The following is an 18452-nucleotide window of genomic DNA, read 5'->3' as shown; positions in this document are numbered from 1 at the left end:
GGAAAGCAAGGGGTCCAGCTGTCACAAAAGGGACACCAGGACATTGGCCCTCGGGTTTTCTTGTGAAATCTGAGGAGATTGCAGATCCAAGGTATTTCTTCCACAGAAATCCCAAGTTTCCATCATTCTGTTTCATTGAAGGTGGATTAAAGTATTTACCCTGCAGATCTTCAGCCTTTTCATTGCAGTCCCAAACTTGCAGGTTAGAGAACTTCAAAGAATCAGTTGAAACCAGAGTTTCCCCCCCCCCACGAGTCACTTTGGTCTGTTTGTCCGGCCAGACTATAGTGCCTGAGACAGAAACAAGGTCTCTATATAGTATGTCTCTGAAAAACATATCAGGTCATGGCTATATCACTTATATCTGGCTATAGGTTGATCCTCTGCGTGGAAAAACCCACCCATCTCCAGATTTTTCTTCTGTAAATAGATGCTTTAACCAGGTACCTAAAAGTACACAGGCTTGCAAACGTGAAAACATGGTGCTTTTACCGTGTGTGTATGCACACGTATACGTACACACACGTGCTGGATTGCACTATTTTAGGAATTGGTGCATCTTCTAGGTTTGCTTTACACCAGAAAAAAAAGTTTAGCATTAAGCTGTAGTAAAACAGAGCCTATTGCAGGATTTAGCCAAGTATAGAAAGTGTCATTGATTGCTCCCTGGAGATGCATCATTTCTAATGAGAGTCCTAAAATGTTAGAAGACTATAACATAAAACTCCCCAAAACTACTGGAGTTTGCAGACTTATTACCATACTGTACCCGTGCTGTAACTGAGGGAGGGAAGGAAACGTAAATAATCTTTTTCAAATGGGATTGTTGATGGGGGAAATGTGTAAAAATGAAGCTGTTGGCAGAACACTGTTAGCTTATGAATTATACATTTAATTAAGGAAAGCTAAACTGGTAGGTTTTGAAACTTCTGATTTACAGTGTCTTACTAGAGACAGAATTTCAGCCCTGCTCCCGCTGTTGGGAGCCGGCAGCGCCACGGAGCAGCCGCTGCGTGGGGCTGGCAGGACACCTCGAGTGGCCAAAAAGCCCTTCCACAAAGCAGGGTCCCTGGCTGGTAAGCTCACATGGAGACCTGCACTTCCAGGGTGGGCCAGTCAAATTAATTTTAAGTTGCCTAGGCTATAGACATACGTTATTAAGGTATGCCTTGTGAAACGCTGTATGGGAAAAGATGGCAGAAAAAGGTTAGGAAGTCAGACTAGGACAAGAAACATGGAGCAAATATAAGTATGGAAGATAAGCAGAAGGGCCAAATGTGCAATAAGATCAAATATTAAATAATCTCCAAAATATTTGCATGCAGCTGAGGTCCCCCTTCATGAGAATCTCATGATAAAGCTCCATGTTACCGGTTTCATTTTTTCCACATTCACAGTAAAGAAGTGACCAAATGCTGGTCAGAACCTCTGAGTAAAGCAGTATTTAATACTAATGAAATATGTTCACCCCACAAGTAAGAACAAAATCAAGCCTGTTTGCAGGAATTTGAAAAAAAAAAAAAAAAGCCAAATAACTATGTTTCCATGGCTTATTGTGAATTTCTCATTGATTTCTAGTGGAGACAAATGAAAGATGAGGAAACTAGTTTACCCACGGCTGGGAACAGAACAAGAAAGGAGCTGTAACGCTGACCAGCAATTTGCTCTCTGGATGTTCAGAGGGAAAGTGGTATAAACAGAAATTATTTACTAAAACAGCTCTCTCATGGCACTGCAGCGCTGCCATTCCTACTTAAAAAGAAGCTAAGCAGGAAAATGAAAAGTAGCAGGGGACAGAAACTTTGGTGACCTTCTGAAGTGGCTTGAAATTAGTTTAAAACTAAAGCAGTGCTTACCTTGCCTTTGCTAATTTGTGCTTCCCCCATGGTTTGCCCTGTAGCTGACTCGTTCTTTCCACTGGCAATATTGGGTTTAAACACTAATGGGAAGCAGATTATACGGGAAAAGATGCCTGACGTGTGTCTGGTGTTTTCCAGGCTTGTCCTATACGTGGATCTTCAACAATAACACCTTGTATGTTCAGGAAGATAATCGCCGCTTTGTTTCCCAAGAAACGGGAAATCTGTACATTGCCAAAGTAGAGCCGTCGGATGTGGGCAATTACACCTGCGTTGTAACGAACCCTGAAGCGGAGCAAAGTGCACGGGGGCCACCCACTCCTCTCACCCTCCGCAGTGACGGTAAGTTATCTGGGCCATCCTTGGCTAAAAGCATCCTAACTGGTCCATCTCCAGTTACTGGGAATTGATGCTGCTGTACATCCTCTTGGAGGTAAAAGGCTCCCGGTAAAAAGCTGTGGCGTGACGTGATCCCAGTTTCTGCTGGACTGAAGTGAGATTTGAACTGTCGGGACAGGGATGATGAGACAAATATATGCAAAGAGAGCAGCACTCAATATCATTGACAAATAGCAAGAGAATGTCAAATGGTATGATGATGTTTTTCATCTTGGGGATGCCTGTGTTGAGATTTAAATCCGTCAAAACTTTAAATTTATAATCTGGGTATAGCTCAAATATCAAATCTAGAAAACTCTTTCAAAGTGAGTCACTGAGGTGAGAAACTCACCCGCACGTATACAAATATCTTTCTGGCAACGCTTCTAATTAAATGTTCACAGTGAGAAATATATACCTGGGAAAGCTTTACACAAAGTTTGCTTTGTAAGTTTGCTCACCTAAATTTCAATATACCTGCGCTGTTTGCAAAGCAGTAACAAAAGTCTGTATAGAGTTATATTTCTAGGATAAATAAGACTCAGCTGCGTATTATAGAATAATACTTCCAACAGGAGACTCTGCTGCTTTATAATCTATTCAATCAGATCACCCGAAACAAAGTTATAGTTTCACGGCTCAAAAGTTAATAATTTGGTACAAGCTGTGAGTGTAAATGCTAAAGATCTTTTCTGACTATTTTCTTTCTTTTCATGACACTGCTTTATTCCTTTTCTCAGACTCATTCTATCAGTCTGTTTATCTTCTCCCATTCGTTTTGGTGGCCTATGGATTGGGTTGTAAACAAGCAGCCTCTAAGGCAATGGTGCAAATTGTATGTGTAGTGTTAGCCAGATCCCTGTTAAATATAAAATAAGAATCAGTTCATTTTCAGTGTGGGATCTGCCCTAAATTGATAACGGATTATCTGGGGTTTATCAGATGTTTGGCCAGGTCTTCAAATGTGATCATTACACCTAATTACATCAGCCTTGCTAAAGCCTGGAGCTCACATTTGGATGTTTCAAAGAAGTTTTCTGTTTTACAAGTGTTTTGGACACAGAATTCCACAATTCTCTCTTGCAGCCAGAATCTGTCCAGTGTCCTGAGAAGTGGCCACTCAGTGAAGTGACCGATGTTAAGGCCATCACTTGTTAACACCTCTTCACAAGAGGATCGAACCCTGAATTATCTCTAACACCTTAATGCACAAGCGTAACATACTTCTACGTATAGAACTTGTATACTTCATGCTCTTAAATGCATAGAATGTACAGGTTTCACACAACTGAATTGAATTCCACCCCGTAGGCTGAGCCTGCTTGATAGACATCAGATGTTGGTTGCCATGGGTGGAAGGTGAGGCTCTGACATTATTGATGCCATCCTTTCTTTTACACTGGAATTCTGTTGCACTAGACGGGGCTGCGGCTCCACTGGAGTGCTTGCTGTTTTGATGTTCAACAGGTGTGATGGGGGAGTACGAACCGAAGATCGAAGTACGTTTTCCAGAAACAACATATGCAGCGAAGGGCTCGTCTGTTAAACTGGAATGCTTTGCCCTTGGAAAGTAAGATCTTTTTTGTCTTTTATTAAAATGTGGCTTCTAATGCTGTTCTGCAGTGAGAAACAATGGTTCTTTCTCATTTGCCCAGTAGAATTTTTTTGCTCAGAACGTGAATTTGTAAAACTTACTTTTTTTTTTTTAACCTTACCTTGGTTTGATTGTTTGTACACAATGTGTTCCTAAGGAAATGAGAAAGAAAACTACACCATAACTGAAGCTTATTTGGTTGTAGCTTAAAGGGTGTCTTAGGAGGGAAAACCAGAATAAAGACTATATTCCTTGGGAGTAGTTTAAACTCTGGGATGAGACCTGGCTCCAGGTTACAGCATTGGGTGTAACTGCACATTCACGTCCAATCTGCATCGAAACAGGAGTGTGTTTCTGTATTGCCATCATTAAGAATGAAAGTAGGGGAAAGAGGTTGTGTTTAAAGAGCACATGGACTGCCTAGAATGGACCAAACAGATTCCAAAGTGATGCTGAGGAGCCCTGGGAAGCCCTAGCACTAGTCCTTCCCGCTCAAATCTAGAATTCTATTAGGCTTGTGGTAGCCTGTATTTTTCCTCAGTTGCTGACACTGTTGTATTCAAACAGCAAGGGGTGCTCTGTATTCAAAGAGCAGATGCTTAACTGAATAAATGTAACCAGCCTACGAAAACTAGTCTTTCCATTGAGCATCCATTTTCCTTGGAAAAGCTAAAATAACCTTAGATTGTTGACCTCTATTTAGTTTAAGTTCACTTTGACAATCTGTTTTAAGGCTCTAAGCTTTTAAAGTGTTTAGAGCTTTCCCAGAGGTTAAAAGCCTGACTTGCAGACAGCACAAATTAATCAAATGTTCCTCTGGAAGTAGAAAAATAAAGCAAATAAAAAGTTAATAAGACAGGAAATGGCTTTACCTTTCAGATGAGATTTTTATATAAACTAATCTTAGCGCTAATTTTTATTTAAGGATGAAGAATATTTCTGCAGAGGCATACTCAAAGGCATATGCATATTTTTTTTTTTTGGCCCAAAACAAGTACCAAACTGGAACACTCCTGCTAAAGCTGACTTTTCCTTTCCAAATACTGTCAAGCTCCTTCTCTTTAAATACCTCCTTAATTGTCTGTGAGTCAGTGCAGGCTTTACATTTCAAGTTGTCATTTCATATTTCCATCTGTTGCATGGAAAGCATTTCACAATGATACATTGACTGCAGAAAAGCACTTCAAAAACAGAGTAAATGATACGTACAAAACAGTGCCTTCTTACTGAAGGGGCAAAGATGGGTCATGTAATGTGGCGCAGAGGTTTTGCCGTTTTAAGAACATCTTAAGAAGGAAAAAAAAAGGACTGAAAGGACATACAGATAATGAAATCCCTCAGAGAACACAGTACCTTCTGTGCTGTGCTTGGAAAATGGAATGGCTGAGAGGGTTAATGCAGCTTTAATATACATTTTCTTCTTCATATATAGGGCTGCAGCTGAAACCAGTGCTGCCATACTTCCCTGGAGTTACACTGTGTAAATACCAGTGATTTATGGGCAGAAATCCATTCTTCACAAATGTTTTTTTTAATATCATATTGCTAATGTGCATCTAGTCTAGTGCATGTGTTTGAGAGGTGCTGTTTGGGAGTAAAATGCTGTTTTGTGGTGTTGCTGGAGAATTTCTCCTCTCTGGATTTTTTTTCTGATAGATTAGATGTCTCATAGAGAACTGTACTGTTTTCAGTCTGCTTTTTTTCTCTCTGAACAGAGCCTTGAACCACACTTTCACTAACATGTCAATCAGCGAAAAAGCTTTATTTCAGAGCTGGCATTTATACGTGAATAAAGCAAGAGAAACAGATTGCAGGTGAAATACTCTTAACTTAGTAGATAAGGCCAGATTTCTAAAGGTATGTAAGTGATTAGTGGTATTGTTAAAAGCTTGAAGTTTCTTACCTCCAGCTGTTTACAATTGTAGTTAGGCACATATAAATGCAGCAGTGTGGCCATCTGCACCTTTAGATGCCTAAATTCCACTAAAACTCTAGCCCCTACTATTGTCTGTTTATGTTAAAATCAATTCAGCTCAACATTTGTTGAGCTATACCTCTGATCTGCTGCAAGCACTAACGGTTATTATCTCTCTTGGATTTCAGAACTGCTTTCCCATTATCCATAATTTTCTATATTCATACTGTTAGTCCACCGGTTCAGACAATGCTGTCAGCCGCTGCTACCTCCGTGCTATGAATAACAGAAATCTTTCACATCTAAGGCAGATTATAGGCATCCTGCTGTGGTTTTGGTCTCCAAAAGTCTTAAATGAAAGTACTTTCATGGTATTTAGAGAAATAGCATCTCTTCTATATGGAACAGCAAATCATACCTATTGGACCTTGCTCAAAAAGCACTTCCACATTTAAAACGCAAGTACAAGAGGCCAGACTTGTGGCTGAGTTTTAAGATGCCTTTTTACATGGAGGAACTCAAAGCCACCTAAAAAGTACTCCTTCAGCCAGGCTGTGGGACACTCAGAGGTAGGGATATTCCACAGAGCTCTGTTACAAAGCTCTCTTTTTGCTTTTTAACATGAAAATACCATGACTGACTCACAAATGGTCTTCTAGGTCAGTTTTAAACTTGTTTTGAGGAAAATAAATATAAGGGGGCCGAAGAGGTGGTATTTATTCCTGGGTTTGGAAGGATGGATCCCAAATGGACAAAAGCGCTTGGGCCAGCTCTTGACTCAGAATCTGATTTTATAGAACAAGGTCTGTGAATTGGAGAGAAGATTTTTGGAAAGTAAATTAGTCCTCACGGATGGAAATACAATTGGGCAAAAAGGAATGTAAGTAGCCTGCAACTATCTGATGATTGGCATGGGCAATCGAAACAGGCAAAAAAAAAACCCTGCACCTTATACTTAATTCTTTAAAAGAGGGAAAGCTGAAATATGAAATAGTAGCTTGACTGTTTCAAATACTGCAGCCCGTGGCAATTTAACAGAAGAGATGAGGCTTTGTGTTCTGCACTAATATTCATTATGTTGACAGTGTTTAATACTATGCCAGTATTAAAAGTCATGTTTTGGATCAAGCTATATTAATCATGCCGTACGTCTAAATTATTGTTCACTCTGTCTTTGAGGGGATTGAGGACCATGGAAGGAGTTATGTTCAGCTGAGTTACTGCGCTGCTTTCTCTAGATTTCTTCCAAAATAACTTTTATTCTGCTGCACAAATAGGAATAGTTTCTGGAATGAAAATAAGCGAAGTAGTTTCCATGTCTGGTGTACACATCTATTAAACTGTGTCTGTGTTTTAGATTTTTCTTCATTCTCTTCTCGAAGATAGGGAAAGAATCTGTTGAGAATTGCTGCAGATGGGCCATTGCCAGCTGAGGTTGTAAAGAGCATATGTGAATGATATAAAACAGGATTTCTTTCAACCTGGAGTATTCATTTTTCATGGGAAGACCCCACATATTCCTGTAAACGTATTCGGGGAAGGGTTTTTCAAGAGGCTGTTAGTATGAGTAGATAATCACACAGCTACAAGGGGGTTCCAAACAACCATCTTTACTAAATTTACATAAAAATACCAGGCTTCACTTCTTCTTTAGGTGGCTATTCTAGTATATTCTCAAGGAGTTTATGTAGGAGGCTATAAAAAGATCAATTAGGGGATTCTAAATTCCAAAACCATATATATATACGAATGGCTTCTGCCACCACAAGTGAAGTTCGCTATTTTCGGCCCACATTCCTGGTAGAGCTAATACCTTAAGATTTGTGCTTTAAGGGATGAGGAAGCAGCTCTGGAAGATCCTCTTTGACGTAGTTAAGGTGAGTGGATGTGACCACAGGAGAAGGAGACACGATACCAGGTTTCGGAAAACTTTGCTTCTTTACTGTTTCCCAAGTACTACATCAGGATGATTAGAAGCCTGAGTGCTTTAATTATTATGCCCCTTGGATCCTAATTCTCCCTTGTGCTGGCAGTTGATGCAGACACAACAGCAGCTTTCAAACCTCAGCTCTGTCTCATTTGTTTAACTAGGCATGGTATTCATTACCGAAGCTGTAGATTTAATTTTATTGTGAAGTGCCCTCAGATGCACAGGACAAAAGATGAGGCGCAGATGCAATGCATCATCTGGCTGCTGAGTCTTTTGCTGCAAAAAGGTGGAATCTTCATCTTGGTGCGGGCTGTAATGCTGCAGACAAATTAATTCCGTGTTCAGTGTGACAAGACTTGTCACCAACCAAAAAATATTTTCCATCGCCTTTTCTTTCTGTGTTAGTAACTTATGGTTTTGTGATTCTGCCGCCTGTATGGTAGAATATAAATTAAATTAGTACTCCTAGATGCTCTGAAGGTTTCAAATAAACTGCAGATTTATGTACAAAGACACTCTCATATTTATGCACTGTTTTCTTATTTACTCAGGTGAAAGCAAGACTTTGTCTTTGAAGTGTAATAAATTCAAAAAGTGTACTCATTGTTTCTTTATATATTCCAAAACTTTTTAGGCCCAAGGAATTACCTGTTTTAATCTGGTTATTGGTAGTGACGAAATGAAAAAGAGGACCCACCAGTTGCAGGACCACCGCAAGTCTGCATGGGGAGGTACAGGGCTGTGTAGCAATGTCAGATACTGGCCTTCAACAGCATGGCATCATGCAACATAATCCTACAAAAATTCACCAGGCTATATTTATTAAACTTGGTTTTGTATACATTTAGCTATACCTGAAGGACAGTTTCACTCCTTAAAGCGTTAACCTTTAAAATAGATGATTTGTTACAAAACCCAATTTCATTAAAGTAAGTTTTAAATTTAAATTTGGAGGCCTAAATTTTAAATTTAAATTTAAATTCATGTGGCCTGTAGTAGTGATTGCTGTTAAAAGATCTGGTTGTAAAAATGTAAACTAACATCAGAAGAAGGTGTAACCAGCCAAAAAAAATTCTGCCTTCTGCCAAATACAGTGAGTGAAGATGCTGGAAAGCCAATGATAACGAGATGTCAGCAAGCTCAGTGAAGAAATGCAGATCTTCTCAAGCTGCTCTGATAATGGAGGTCCTGCCTATGGGTGATGGCACTTGGCTGAGCTACGAATCTCTTGCCGTCTGCTCCTGTAACCCAGAGCTCGGGCTGATGAGGAGCTGCTGCCCTGACATCGAATTCCCTCTGCTGATAGAACTAGGACACTTGGTGCAAGACTCCCTGGCAGGAGAAAAAAGTGCTGTCAACTATATTGCAATTACGCGTTTTAACAGAGCAAAGTTGATGAACCAAACTCCTAGGGTTTTCTGTCATCCTCCAGTTAACATCAGAGGGAGCACATTTCAAACACCTTTGGCCAAAAATGAGGCGAGGTTGCCTTGAAACATCCCCAAGGATGTCATTATAAGCGTGTGGTGTGGGTAAGGAAAACAGGACAGTGTCTTCAGCTCCAACCTTGGTAAACTTGACTTGACAAGTTGACAGAAGGGGCCTTTTTCCACTGAGCCCTGCCTCTGGCCTTGGTGTCAGCGCAGAGACTTGCCTTATTCATGAATAGTCAGTGCTAAGAGAAAACAAATGGCTAATAGAATAGGAAATATTTAGATGAAGCACTTCCAGGTAGCGGAGCATGAATGAATGCATCTAATTGTTTTTCTTCTCCCATATGGCTCTTAGTTTCCTTTAATCTCTTTGTTCCGAAAAAAAAAAAATAATCCAGCGGAGATGCCTTTAAAGTAAGTAGTTAAATGCTTCTGGCTTTCAATGCACTGCATGTTTCTGTTATACAGTAGCTCTTCACCCACTATTTAATATGCAATAGCATTTTAAAAGCCAGCCATGCTCTCCTTCCTGTCGTCAGCAGTCTGTATCAATCTACCGCAAGGGCTGCAAAATACCTCTGGCTCTTTCCCTGGCTGGAGCACAGCGACTGCGGGACAGACCTATCCTGTGCCAGAGCTGCGTTGCTTTTAAATAACTGAAAGTAACTTGGAGTATGGAAATTCTGCATGAACAACGTCATGTGAGATTTGTGGAGGAGACAGCACCTCTTAACAGACCAGCCCACTGCACTGGAGAAAAATGGACAAGCCCTTTTAAAGTCCCTAGAATCATAGAATGGTTAGAGTTGGAAGGGACCTTAAAGATCATCGAGTTCCAACTCCCCTGCCCTGGGCAGGGACACCTCCCACCAGACCAGGTTGCTCAAAGCCCCGTCCAGCCTGGCCTTGAACCCCTCCGGGGATGGGGCATCCACAGCTTCTCTGGGCAACCTGGGCCAGGGTCTCACCGCCCTCACAGGAAGAGCTGGGATTTGTGTGTGCATATAGATGAGTTATCCATATATATATATATATATTTATATACCTAGCATTGCAGAGCTACCACTAAAATCTGGACCAAATTCCTTGTAGGTCCAAACCATTTTCACAGCAGTTCAGTTACAGTGGAAAATGTAAGGTACCTAGAGAAATTATTAATGCCGCTTAATTAACGCCTGGAGATCCCTGGGTTAAATTTGTGGTCTGGGGACTGCGAGTTTCTGGTTTATGGAAGGGCAGCTCGGAGGCTCTCTTGCCCAGCTCAACTCCCACCAGTGCAAGGAAAACTTTAGTGCACTCATCCGATCTTCCACGCTTAAACGTAGAACTAAGCAAATTTATGGGATTGTTATTCGTTGTTAGAGTGGTCTAGCTGTAAATTATCCTGTACGTAGCGTATTTCTGTTGATTTTCTGTTTGTGTTACTCTGTTAGCAACTGCTCAGCTGTTCAATCCCCATAATTTGCTGAGTACTCGCGCTTCTCCCAGGTCCTGGTTCTTCTGGCTCGGGGTGAACTTCCAAACATCGGAGCCACACAAGCTCAAAATGCAGAAATTAGGCCTAAACTTACCCGTGTTATGAAATTAATCCATTCTCTGTTTGTGACTTGATTTCTTTGGTCAGTAAACAAGGATTTGAACCAGAAATCTAAATAATTTAAGGTGTGAGCAGTTCTAGCCTCTGCTAAAAAGGAAGAAATACTTTGGAAGTCAGCACTGCGGGCCAAAGGCCTTGGGGACGAGGACAGCGTGCACTTGTGATTTCCATGAAAGTTATGGTTTCAAGTTCAGTGCCGTGTGTTTGCTGTTGATGTTCCTTCCAATGGAAAAGAAGTCAGTATTTAGCCAAAGCCTCTGGAAAAAGCTGTTCAAGACGTAACTGCTCGTCTGCTTAGAAAAAGCAGCTTACTTTAGTTTGCAGAAACAGAAAGTGACTGTGAAATCCAAGACTGTTAATATTTCCAAGTGTTTTGGTGACATAATAGATCATGGAAGTGTGAGGCCCGTATGGTTTGCGATATTACCAGAAACCCAAGAAGTATTTATAGCCACCTTCACGCTTGACTACTATTTTTTTTTTTTATGTTATAGAATACGTTGATCCAAATATAGATGAAAATGATAGAAAAGTACGAAAATATGAAAAAAGAAATACTCTCTTTTGTCTCTCTCTTTTCAGCCTCAATATCTCATACTTCCCACTTGCTCACTCGACTGTCTCCCTGCCCTCCTCTAGCCTGGCTCCCATATTTTTATACCTAGATTTATTGGTATTTTTAGGTCTTTTGAATTCTTGTCTGATAGTTCCTGTTTTGAGGTGTGAAAATGCCTCTAATGCTACAGGGAATTTGTTTGCTCCAAAACCCAGTCAATAATTCAGTGCTTCTGTGCTATTTATTTGGACCAAAGTCATTCCTTCAGTGTCGCAGTGTTTAAAAGCAGGTTTGAGCCCTAAGTAAGAGTTACTTTGGGGAAAATCCAAATTGGCCTAAGGAGCAATCGTAGAATTTGACCAAGGACTTCATCCCACTGTTGGACAAGTTATAAATTGGACAGGTTATAAAATCTCAGTCTTACGAACCTGAATACGTCACACTTAGAAACAGAAAATATTTCTTTTCTAAATATTGATCCTCTTATGAAAGGATTTCACATGATCTTTTCTCTGCTATAACAAATGTTCTCTCTTTTTCTCTATGAAATGTAATTATTTAGTCCTGTCCCGAGTATTAGCTGGAAGAGGTCTGATGGAAACTCGTTGACAAAGAAAATGGAACACAACAAAACCAAAGGGGTTCTTGAAATCCCAGATGTCCAGCAAGAAGATGAAGGCTCTTACGAGTGCATTGCAGGAAACAGCCGAGGAAGAAACATTGCAAGAGGTCAATTATTTGTCTATGGTAAGCAGATTGATTAATTTCTTCATTTATTTTTTCTTACAGAGCGTGATGGTTTTCAGATGTATTTTGTAGATGAAGTCTATTAGCCCCTTACTGGAGATACGAAATGTAGTTCAGGTTAAGCTGATTAAAAAATGATTGGAGGTCTGCAGTGACCTTCACTGAATTACATCCTCAGCAAATAAAGATATTTTGCATTAAAACTCAGACTGAAAACGTGGGCTGTGCCATGATGAAGTTGTAAAGGTTAATACGAGGCAGAAAGAAATCCCTGGTACATTTACATGAAACATTAAGGGCAGGCAAAAAGATTTACTCTCAATAGCTCACAGCGGCATAAAGCTGCGCTGCCCCAGATGCAGATCAGGGAAGGATTCATGAGGTTTTGGTTCATGCGAGTGTAAGATTATTTCACCTCCCATTCTCGCTGAACTGTATTGCTCCATAAACAGACGAGGGCAAAGCAGGGGAAACTCATTCCACTGCCTCCCTCTCCTTCCTCCGGGTCTAAAAGTGGAGAATAATATTTCTGTGAAGCTGTTCTTCCTTTCCTTTTCCCTCCCCGGCTGCATTAATTTCCCGTGATCCGAGTCACACATGATGGTCCCTCGTAGCCTAGGTGAATTATGTGCTCTTTAGTCCCGTTGTTAATACCTGGGGAAAGCAACATATTTTGACATGCCTAAGAAGGGAGATCTTTTCTTTACCTCATAAATCTTTCAAAAGAGAAGGAAAAAAATGTAAAATATAAGAGTGAGCAAAAAAAATTGCAGAAAGCTAGACTGAGCTTACAATTAACATCTGTTGAGAAGACCTTGGCAAGTATTTTTATTTTTTTTTAAGTAAATCTCTGCTAATAAAGAGATGCAGGCTTTGCTGATAAGCTACCAGTCTCCTGCAGCCATGGCTAATATCAAGATATATGCCAGGAACAGAGCAGTCTGCTGCTGGTTTGAATATTTAATTATTTCTTTGCTTTTAGGGGGTTATTTTTGTTCTCACTGCTCGCTAATTTTTGCAGAACATCAATCAAGCAGTTCCATTAAAATTAAGTTCAGTAGATTACCTGGACATGATTGATAACAGCATAGGCAATTACAAAATTATGATCAGTTAATACAATCTAAAACAATGTGCTTATTAAATGTGCCTTGTAAATTAATTAATAGCTGTTCACAGTGAAATATATAAACAGCACTCATGAAGCTTTTGCACAAGATTTTTTGATCGTATTAGGAGTGGGCTGGTGTATTATCTACATAATTGACTTCTCTTGCTTAATTTCTGTGCTGTGGTGTTTTTCCTCTGTAGGCAGCTTGGCTCTAGGAAATAGGGTTTATTTCCTGGACAGTGTCTGCTGCTTTCCATCTGATACCTAGATCCCATGCCTTAAGCTCGGAGAGCAATAAAAATGCCATGTAATTAGAATCACTTGTAAACATGGTGAGCTGTGTCCCAGATCCTTTCCCGTTCTGGGAAGTGGCTCGTTGGCATTGGATTAATCTAGTGTTGGACAATCTCCAGGTACTCCTGAGCTACCCACAGGGTCATGCTGTAGGGGGAGGCTTTTTGGTAGTTTTTTTTCTGCTGGTCTGAAAGGATAATGGTCCTCTTCCTAAAATTAAATTGCTCTGTGTAAGAGCTCTGTCTGTGTGGGGGTGTATTTATATTTATATGGAGACTACAGCATTATGATTTAATCATAGAATCATAGAATGGTTAGAGTTGGAAGGGACCTTAAAGATCATCAAGTTCCAACCCCCTGCCATGGGCAGGGACACCTCCTACTAGAGTAGGTTGCCAAAAATCTTTCACAGGATGTTAAGACACCAACCACTTGTGCACAAGGCAGAGGGATGCAACCAAGTATCTCATGTGGCTTTGGTCTGTCCCAAAGCTGGGTGGGTGGTAGTTGTTCTGCCCGGGTCTCATATTCACCTGTATCTTGACAACTGTTCTAAGTATCAGGCTGCCTCAAGATAATTCCCGCTCAGCTCAGCCCGTGGGTACTTAGTTGGGTGTCTACAGAGCTCACATGTGATTCTTGAAAATTCTGCTTTTACGCAGCACTGAATTTATGTCCGTGTGCCACGAGTATTCAGAAGGTGTTATTCTAATCTGAGTAGCCCAAATTCCTTTGTGTAGTATTTGTGTGGCAAATTACAACCAAAGAACCCACGTTCAGAACCATGGTCTCAGGTATGTGAGTAAAATAGAGGGGTAATATTTACAATCCATTATTTTTATTAGCTACTGACTAATGATTTTGATCTTTCTATTTTTGGTACGCGGATTCAAGTACCTTGAGAGGAGGACTTTTTTTTTTAGAAAATAGGGGTCTCATTGCTTCCGAAGAGCATGTCCAGAATTTCAGGCATCTAAAATCACTGCTGCTGCAACTTTTGTCCATAAAAACAAATAAAAGAAAATTAATAAAATAAAAATAAACTTCCTGTCCGCTATCCCCTTGATCTCTAACACTTTCCCAACTTAGTCCTGCAGTTTGTTGCCAGGAATTGTTGTGCAGAATTCACTTGCAGTATAATAAGAATGTGTTGGACAAATGCTAATTAGGCTTTCTCAGTTCATTAATTAATGGCAGCATACCTCCAGCCAAATCATTTTTCTCCTGCTTAAAATGGTTTGCATATTCTTTTCAGCACTCCCGGAATGGGATAAAAAAATCCAAAATGCCTTTCTGTCTCTCTATGACAGCTTATTTTGGGAATGTAAGGCAAAAGGAAAACCAAGCCCTTCCTACAGCTGGTTAAAAAATGGCCAGGTGCTCGCATCAGAGGTAAGGGTCCTGTCATCTTGTTTGCTTTCTTGATCATCTTTTTGGGTTTTACATGATTTAGTCACGACATTTAATTTTGCAGTGCATTACCGTTTTTCTCAGAAATTTTATTAAAGCCTAACATATCAAAATAAACATAGTAGCACAAGCTTTTTGCAACACAAAGCTTCGGTTCTTACAGTTCATCTTTATTGAAAATGTATGGTTTTGCCAGTTTATATATATATATATACACACACACACCAATTTCTTTATATGATTTATCTTACAGAGCATCTAATTGCTACAAGATATGGCAGTAGGTATAACAATTACAGTTAGGGAAAGAAGAGTCTGTCCAGAAACACTGAATATATTTGTAGACATAATCTGTGATTTGGGCAACTGGTAGGATGCCAGTTGACTGTAGAAGAGCTTTTCAGAGCTGGCATTGCAAACCCACCAGCTTGTGAACTTGTGGAAAGTAGTGAGGTGGTGGAAGTGCAGGAGGAGAGGGGAAATCAATTGGAGCTCAAACATTTAAGAAACCTGATCAGAGACTTATGCAGAAAGCTCTTTGAGAACCCAGCTCTGTCTCTTTCCATAATTATACTTCTGTGGTGGCCAAGCTTTGGCACATCCATCTTCCAGTCTTCAGTTGCTGGTGACCTCATGGAGAATGACTCTCTGCTGCATTTGCATTCTGCTGAGGCCAAGTTTCCCTTTTTGTTAAGCATCTTCTCGCTACCTATCGAGCTAAAAAGGCATGGCTCATCTGTGATGCATTCTTACTTGGTTGGAGAGAAATAATGCTATGATTAATTTGTCTAGCAAGAACAGATACAGAATCATTTCCAAAACATATGAGGCAAATTAGCACCTGCTGAGTTGCAGAACCAGCACTTGTTTGACTTCATAGCCCTTAGTTGAAGCAGTTGGAGGGGGGTCCAGTCTTCCATATGATTTTCTGCTGGATTAGTCCTAAACAGCCCAACTAGCATCCGAGAAAGCTGGCCAGAATTTACTCGGATTGCAGTTTTTCTGAACCTGATCGTTCTACTCACTGTCACCTCTTCCTAAGCAAGATTTTCTAGTTTATCTCCCTTTGAAGACAGCGATATTTAGAATCTGTCACTCTTCAATCGCGTAGTTTCAATAAAAAAGAATAAAACACTCTACAGACACATTTTCAACCAACATTTTCACAGTACTTACGGTGTATTGTAAATGGAATACTTCAGGCAACAAAATGCTGAATGTTATTGCTCAATGGACAAAATGGATAGTTTGGAGGTGAAAGTACACGGGAGGTGTAATAAAATATTCAGTCTGTCACAGCACCCTGCTTGTTGGAAATATCACAGGAAGAATACCTTCCAGACGCTTTCTGCCTTGGGGCTGATTCTGAGGATATTGTCTGCTCTTTGTCAAACCTTTCTCCCTGGCCACCCACTTGGTCATCCCTGCATTATTCCTGCTTGTGTACACGGTGGGCTTTATTCTCCTCTTTGTCCCCGTAGCTCAAAAGAGCCGGCAGAGAATGGCGGGGAATTCGGCATGTGCACCAAACACAAGCGTTCCTTCAGAAGGGGGTTTGCTATTCAAAGGCTGTTTGTAAAAATAGAATGCATCGAGAGGCTAGCAGGCAGCCTGGAGGTAAAACTGAGTATGCCAAAAAGATATCTGCAGCGAGAGCCTCAAAAAAAAAAAAAAAATTAACAGTGGGTAAGTAATGTAATGTTGTTAATTAGTTTGCGATACACCAGCCATGCAACCCCGGGCTGTGCTCTCGTCGGATTTCCAAGCCAAACAAGGTTGGGGCTGGGTCAGTTCTTGGTTGGGAGACCTCCAAGGAGAAGCTGGAGTATTGGAAAACAGAGCTCAGTAGGTGGCACTCTCCCCTCTGCAAGAGAAATCCCCCCAACAGGCTGTGCCTTCTCTGTGGCAGCTCAGCAAGTTGGGTTATATACGTTCAGCAGTTCATAAATACATTTTAGATGCTTGTGGCTGTTCAGCGAAGACTGAGCTGTGTCCTCTAACACCGTGCGTATGCTTCCGTTGCTACTCCGGGGGTGGCAGAGCCAAACTAAAGGAGCAGCATAATAATAATAGTAATATCTGTTGTTTCAGACTTGCATTTGGTAATGGAATTTATACTCCCTGTTGTGGGTTTCTTCCACACTGATCTGTTTTGGGAAACATATTCTGTTCTCCTTCTCAGTGCTACACTTTGCGGTGGAGCTGTTACTGTCTCGGGAGGCCAATAATTGTAAAAATCACAAAATATTTAGCTTTAGGTTATGCTTGTGGCACGAAACAGGCTTTTTTCTATTTGCCAAAACAGAGCAAATAAAACATCTTTTAATACACCAAAACCCTAGCTCTGGTCCAAATTTATCTACTGTGCAGTTTCCTCTATTTCAGGAGAATTGCACTGAAGAAAGCCGGGTGTGTATAGAAATTCAAGCCACGAGGAGCGCGCTCTGCCTCTCATCTGAGCAGCTGCCTGGGGCTTTCCAATAGGAACTGGAGAGCGTTGGCTTTCAGTAGAACTTTATTTCAGTGGATCATTTCTCTGTGACTTGTGATCTGCTGACATTTGGAATTTTTTCCCGTTATTTGAGCACCTCTGTCTCCTGTGGGGCTTTTCTCATCATCTTAGATTATCATCATCGGAGTCATCTAATCAGATGAGGCCCAGACTGGGCTGTGGGTGCTGCTTCTCGGGAGCCGCGGGGAAGATGCTCCGGGCTCCCAGCGTGGAGCAGCCGTTCCTGCCCTGCGGTATCCGCTTCGTGGCGAAGCCTTTCCACGGATTCACGGTTCAGCAATGCGGAGAGAAACACATGCCACAGCTGGAACACCTGGGCAAACTCGCCCAAGGCAGTGACTCTGCAACACGCGCCTGGAGTTCTTGAAAAGTTTGAAGAGCTAAGGGGTCTGGAAACAAAACCCACCAACGTATAGCAGAGGTGTACATCATATTCCCAATGTATTCATTCACGCTGCTTCCAAGAAAATAACATTTCTGCTCCTGAATTATGATCGGGTACATCAGTGTGATGTCAAAAAAAATGGGATTGTACAGTCCTCGGCTCTGTCAATGTTTTTTTTTGCTTGTTTTTCTTTTCTCAGGAAAGAATTCAAATAGAAAATGGAACTCTTATCATACCGATGCTGAATATGTCAGACGCTGGCCTCTATCAGTGTGTGGCAGAAAACAAGTACGGCACTATTTATGCCAGTGCTGAGTTGCGAGTGATAGGTGAGTAAACGCCACTAAAATGAGCAGGCACTGAGTTTAACAGGACGCTCATTAAGTAAATTGAAATTAAGAAATGAGCAGATTAAATTACACCTGGCATTCAAGTCTGTTGATATTTCTTTGCTGCTTGCTCTTCATCACCCATGTGTGAATGGTGTTTTTTCGATTTTGTGGCTGGTTTGGAGGAAAATTCTAATTCCATGTGTGGCCTTTTTTTATCACACACACACAATTTTAATGAATGCTGTTTCTCACTTAGTATTATGAGTTATTAATAGTTATTCTGCAGTTTTTAAAAGTCAATTTCAACAAGTGGGAAAAATCCTTTTAAATATAAACAAAGAGCATATGGCAAATACGTCTATAAAAACAAATAACATATAGCAACTAATCTCATTAACG

General features: G+C 40.7%; 1 protein-coding gene across 1 annotated transcript in view; it reads left to right on the top strand.

The window, feature by feature from the left end:
* Window positions 1–18452, top strand: part of LOC141467562 (contactin-6-like) — a 90122-nt gene that overhangs the window by 31708 nt on the left and 39962 nt on the right. The window contains exons 5-9 of the mRNA XM_074152166.1: window positions 1998–2201; window positions 3705–3807; window positions 11825–12009; window positions 14670–14806; window positions 17921–18050. Coding sequence (XP_074008267.1) covers window positions 1998–2201; window positions 3705–3807; window positions 11825–12009; window positions 14670–14806; window positions 17921–18050 — 759 coding nt within the window. The remainder of the gene's footprint in view (window positions 1–1997; window positions 2202–3704; window positions 3808–11824; window positions 12010–14669; window positions 14807–17920; window positions 18051–18452) is intronic.

The sequence above is a fragment of the Numenius arquata genome, chromosome 8, assembly GCF_964106895.1.
Source record: "Numenius arquata chromosome 8, bNumArq3.hap1.1, whole genome shotgun sequence".
Taxonomy (NCBI): Eukaryota; Metazoa; Chordata; class Aves; order Charadriiformes; family Scolopacidae; genus Numenius; species Numenius arquata.
This window is presented reverse-complemented; position numbering and strand designations above follow the sequence as displayed.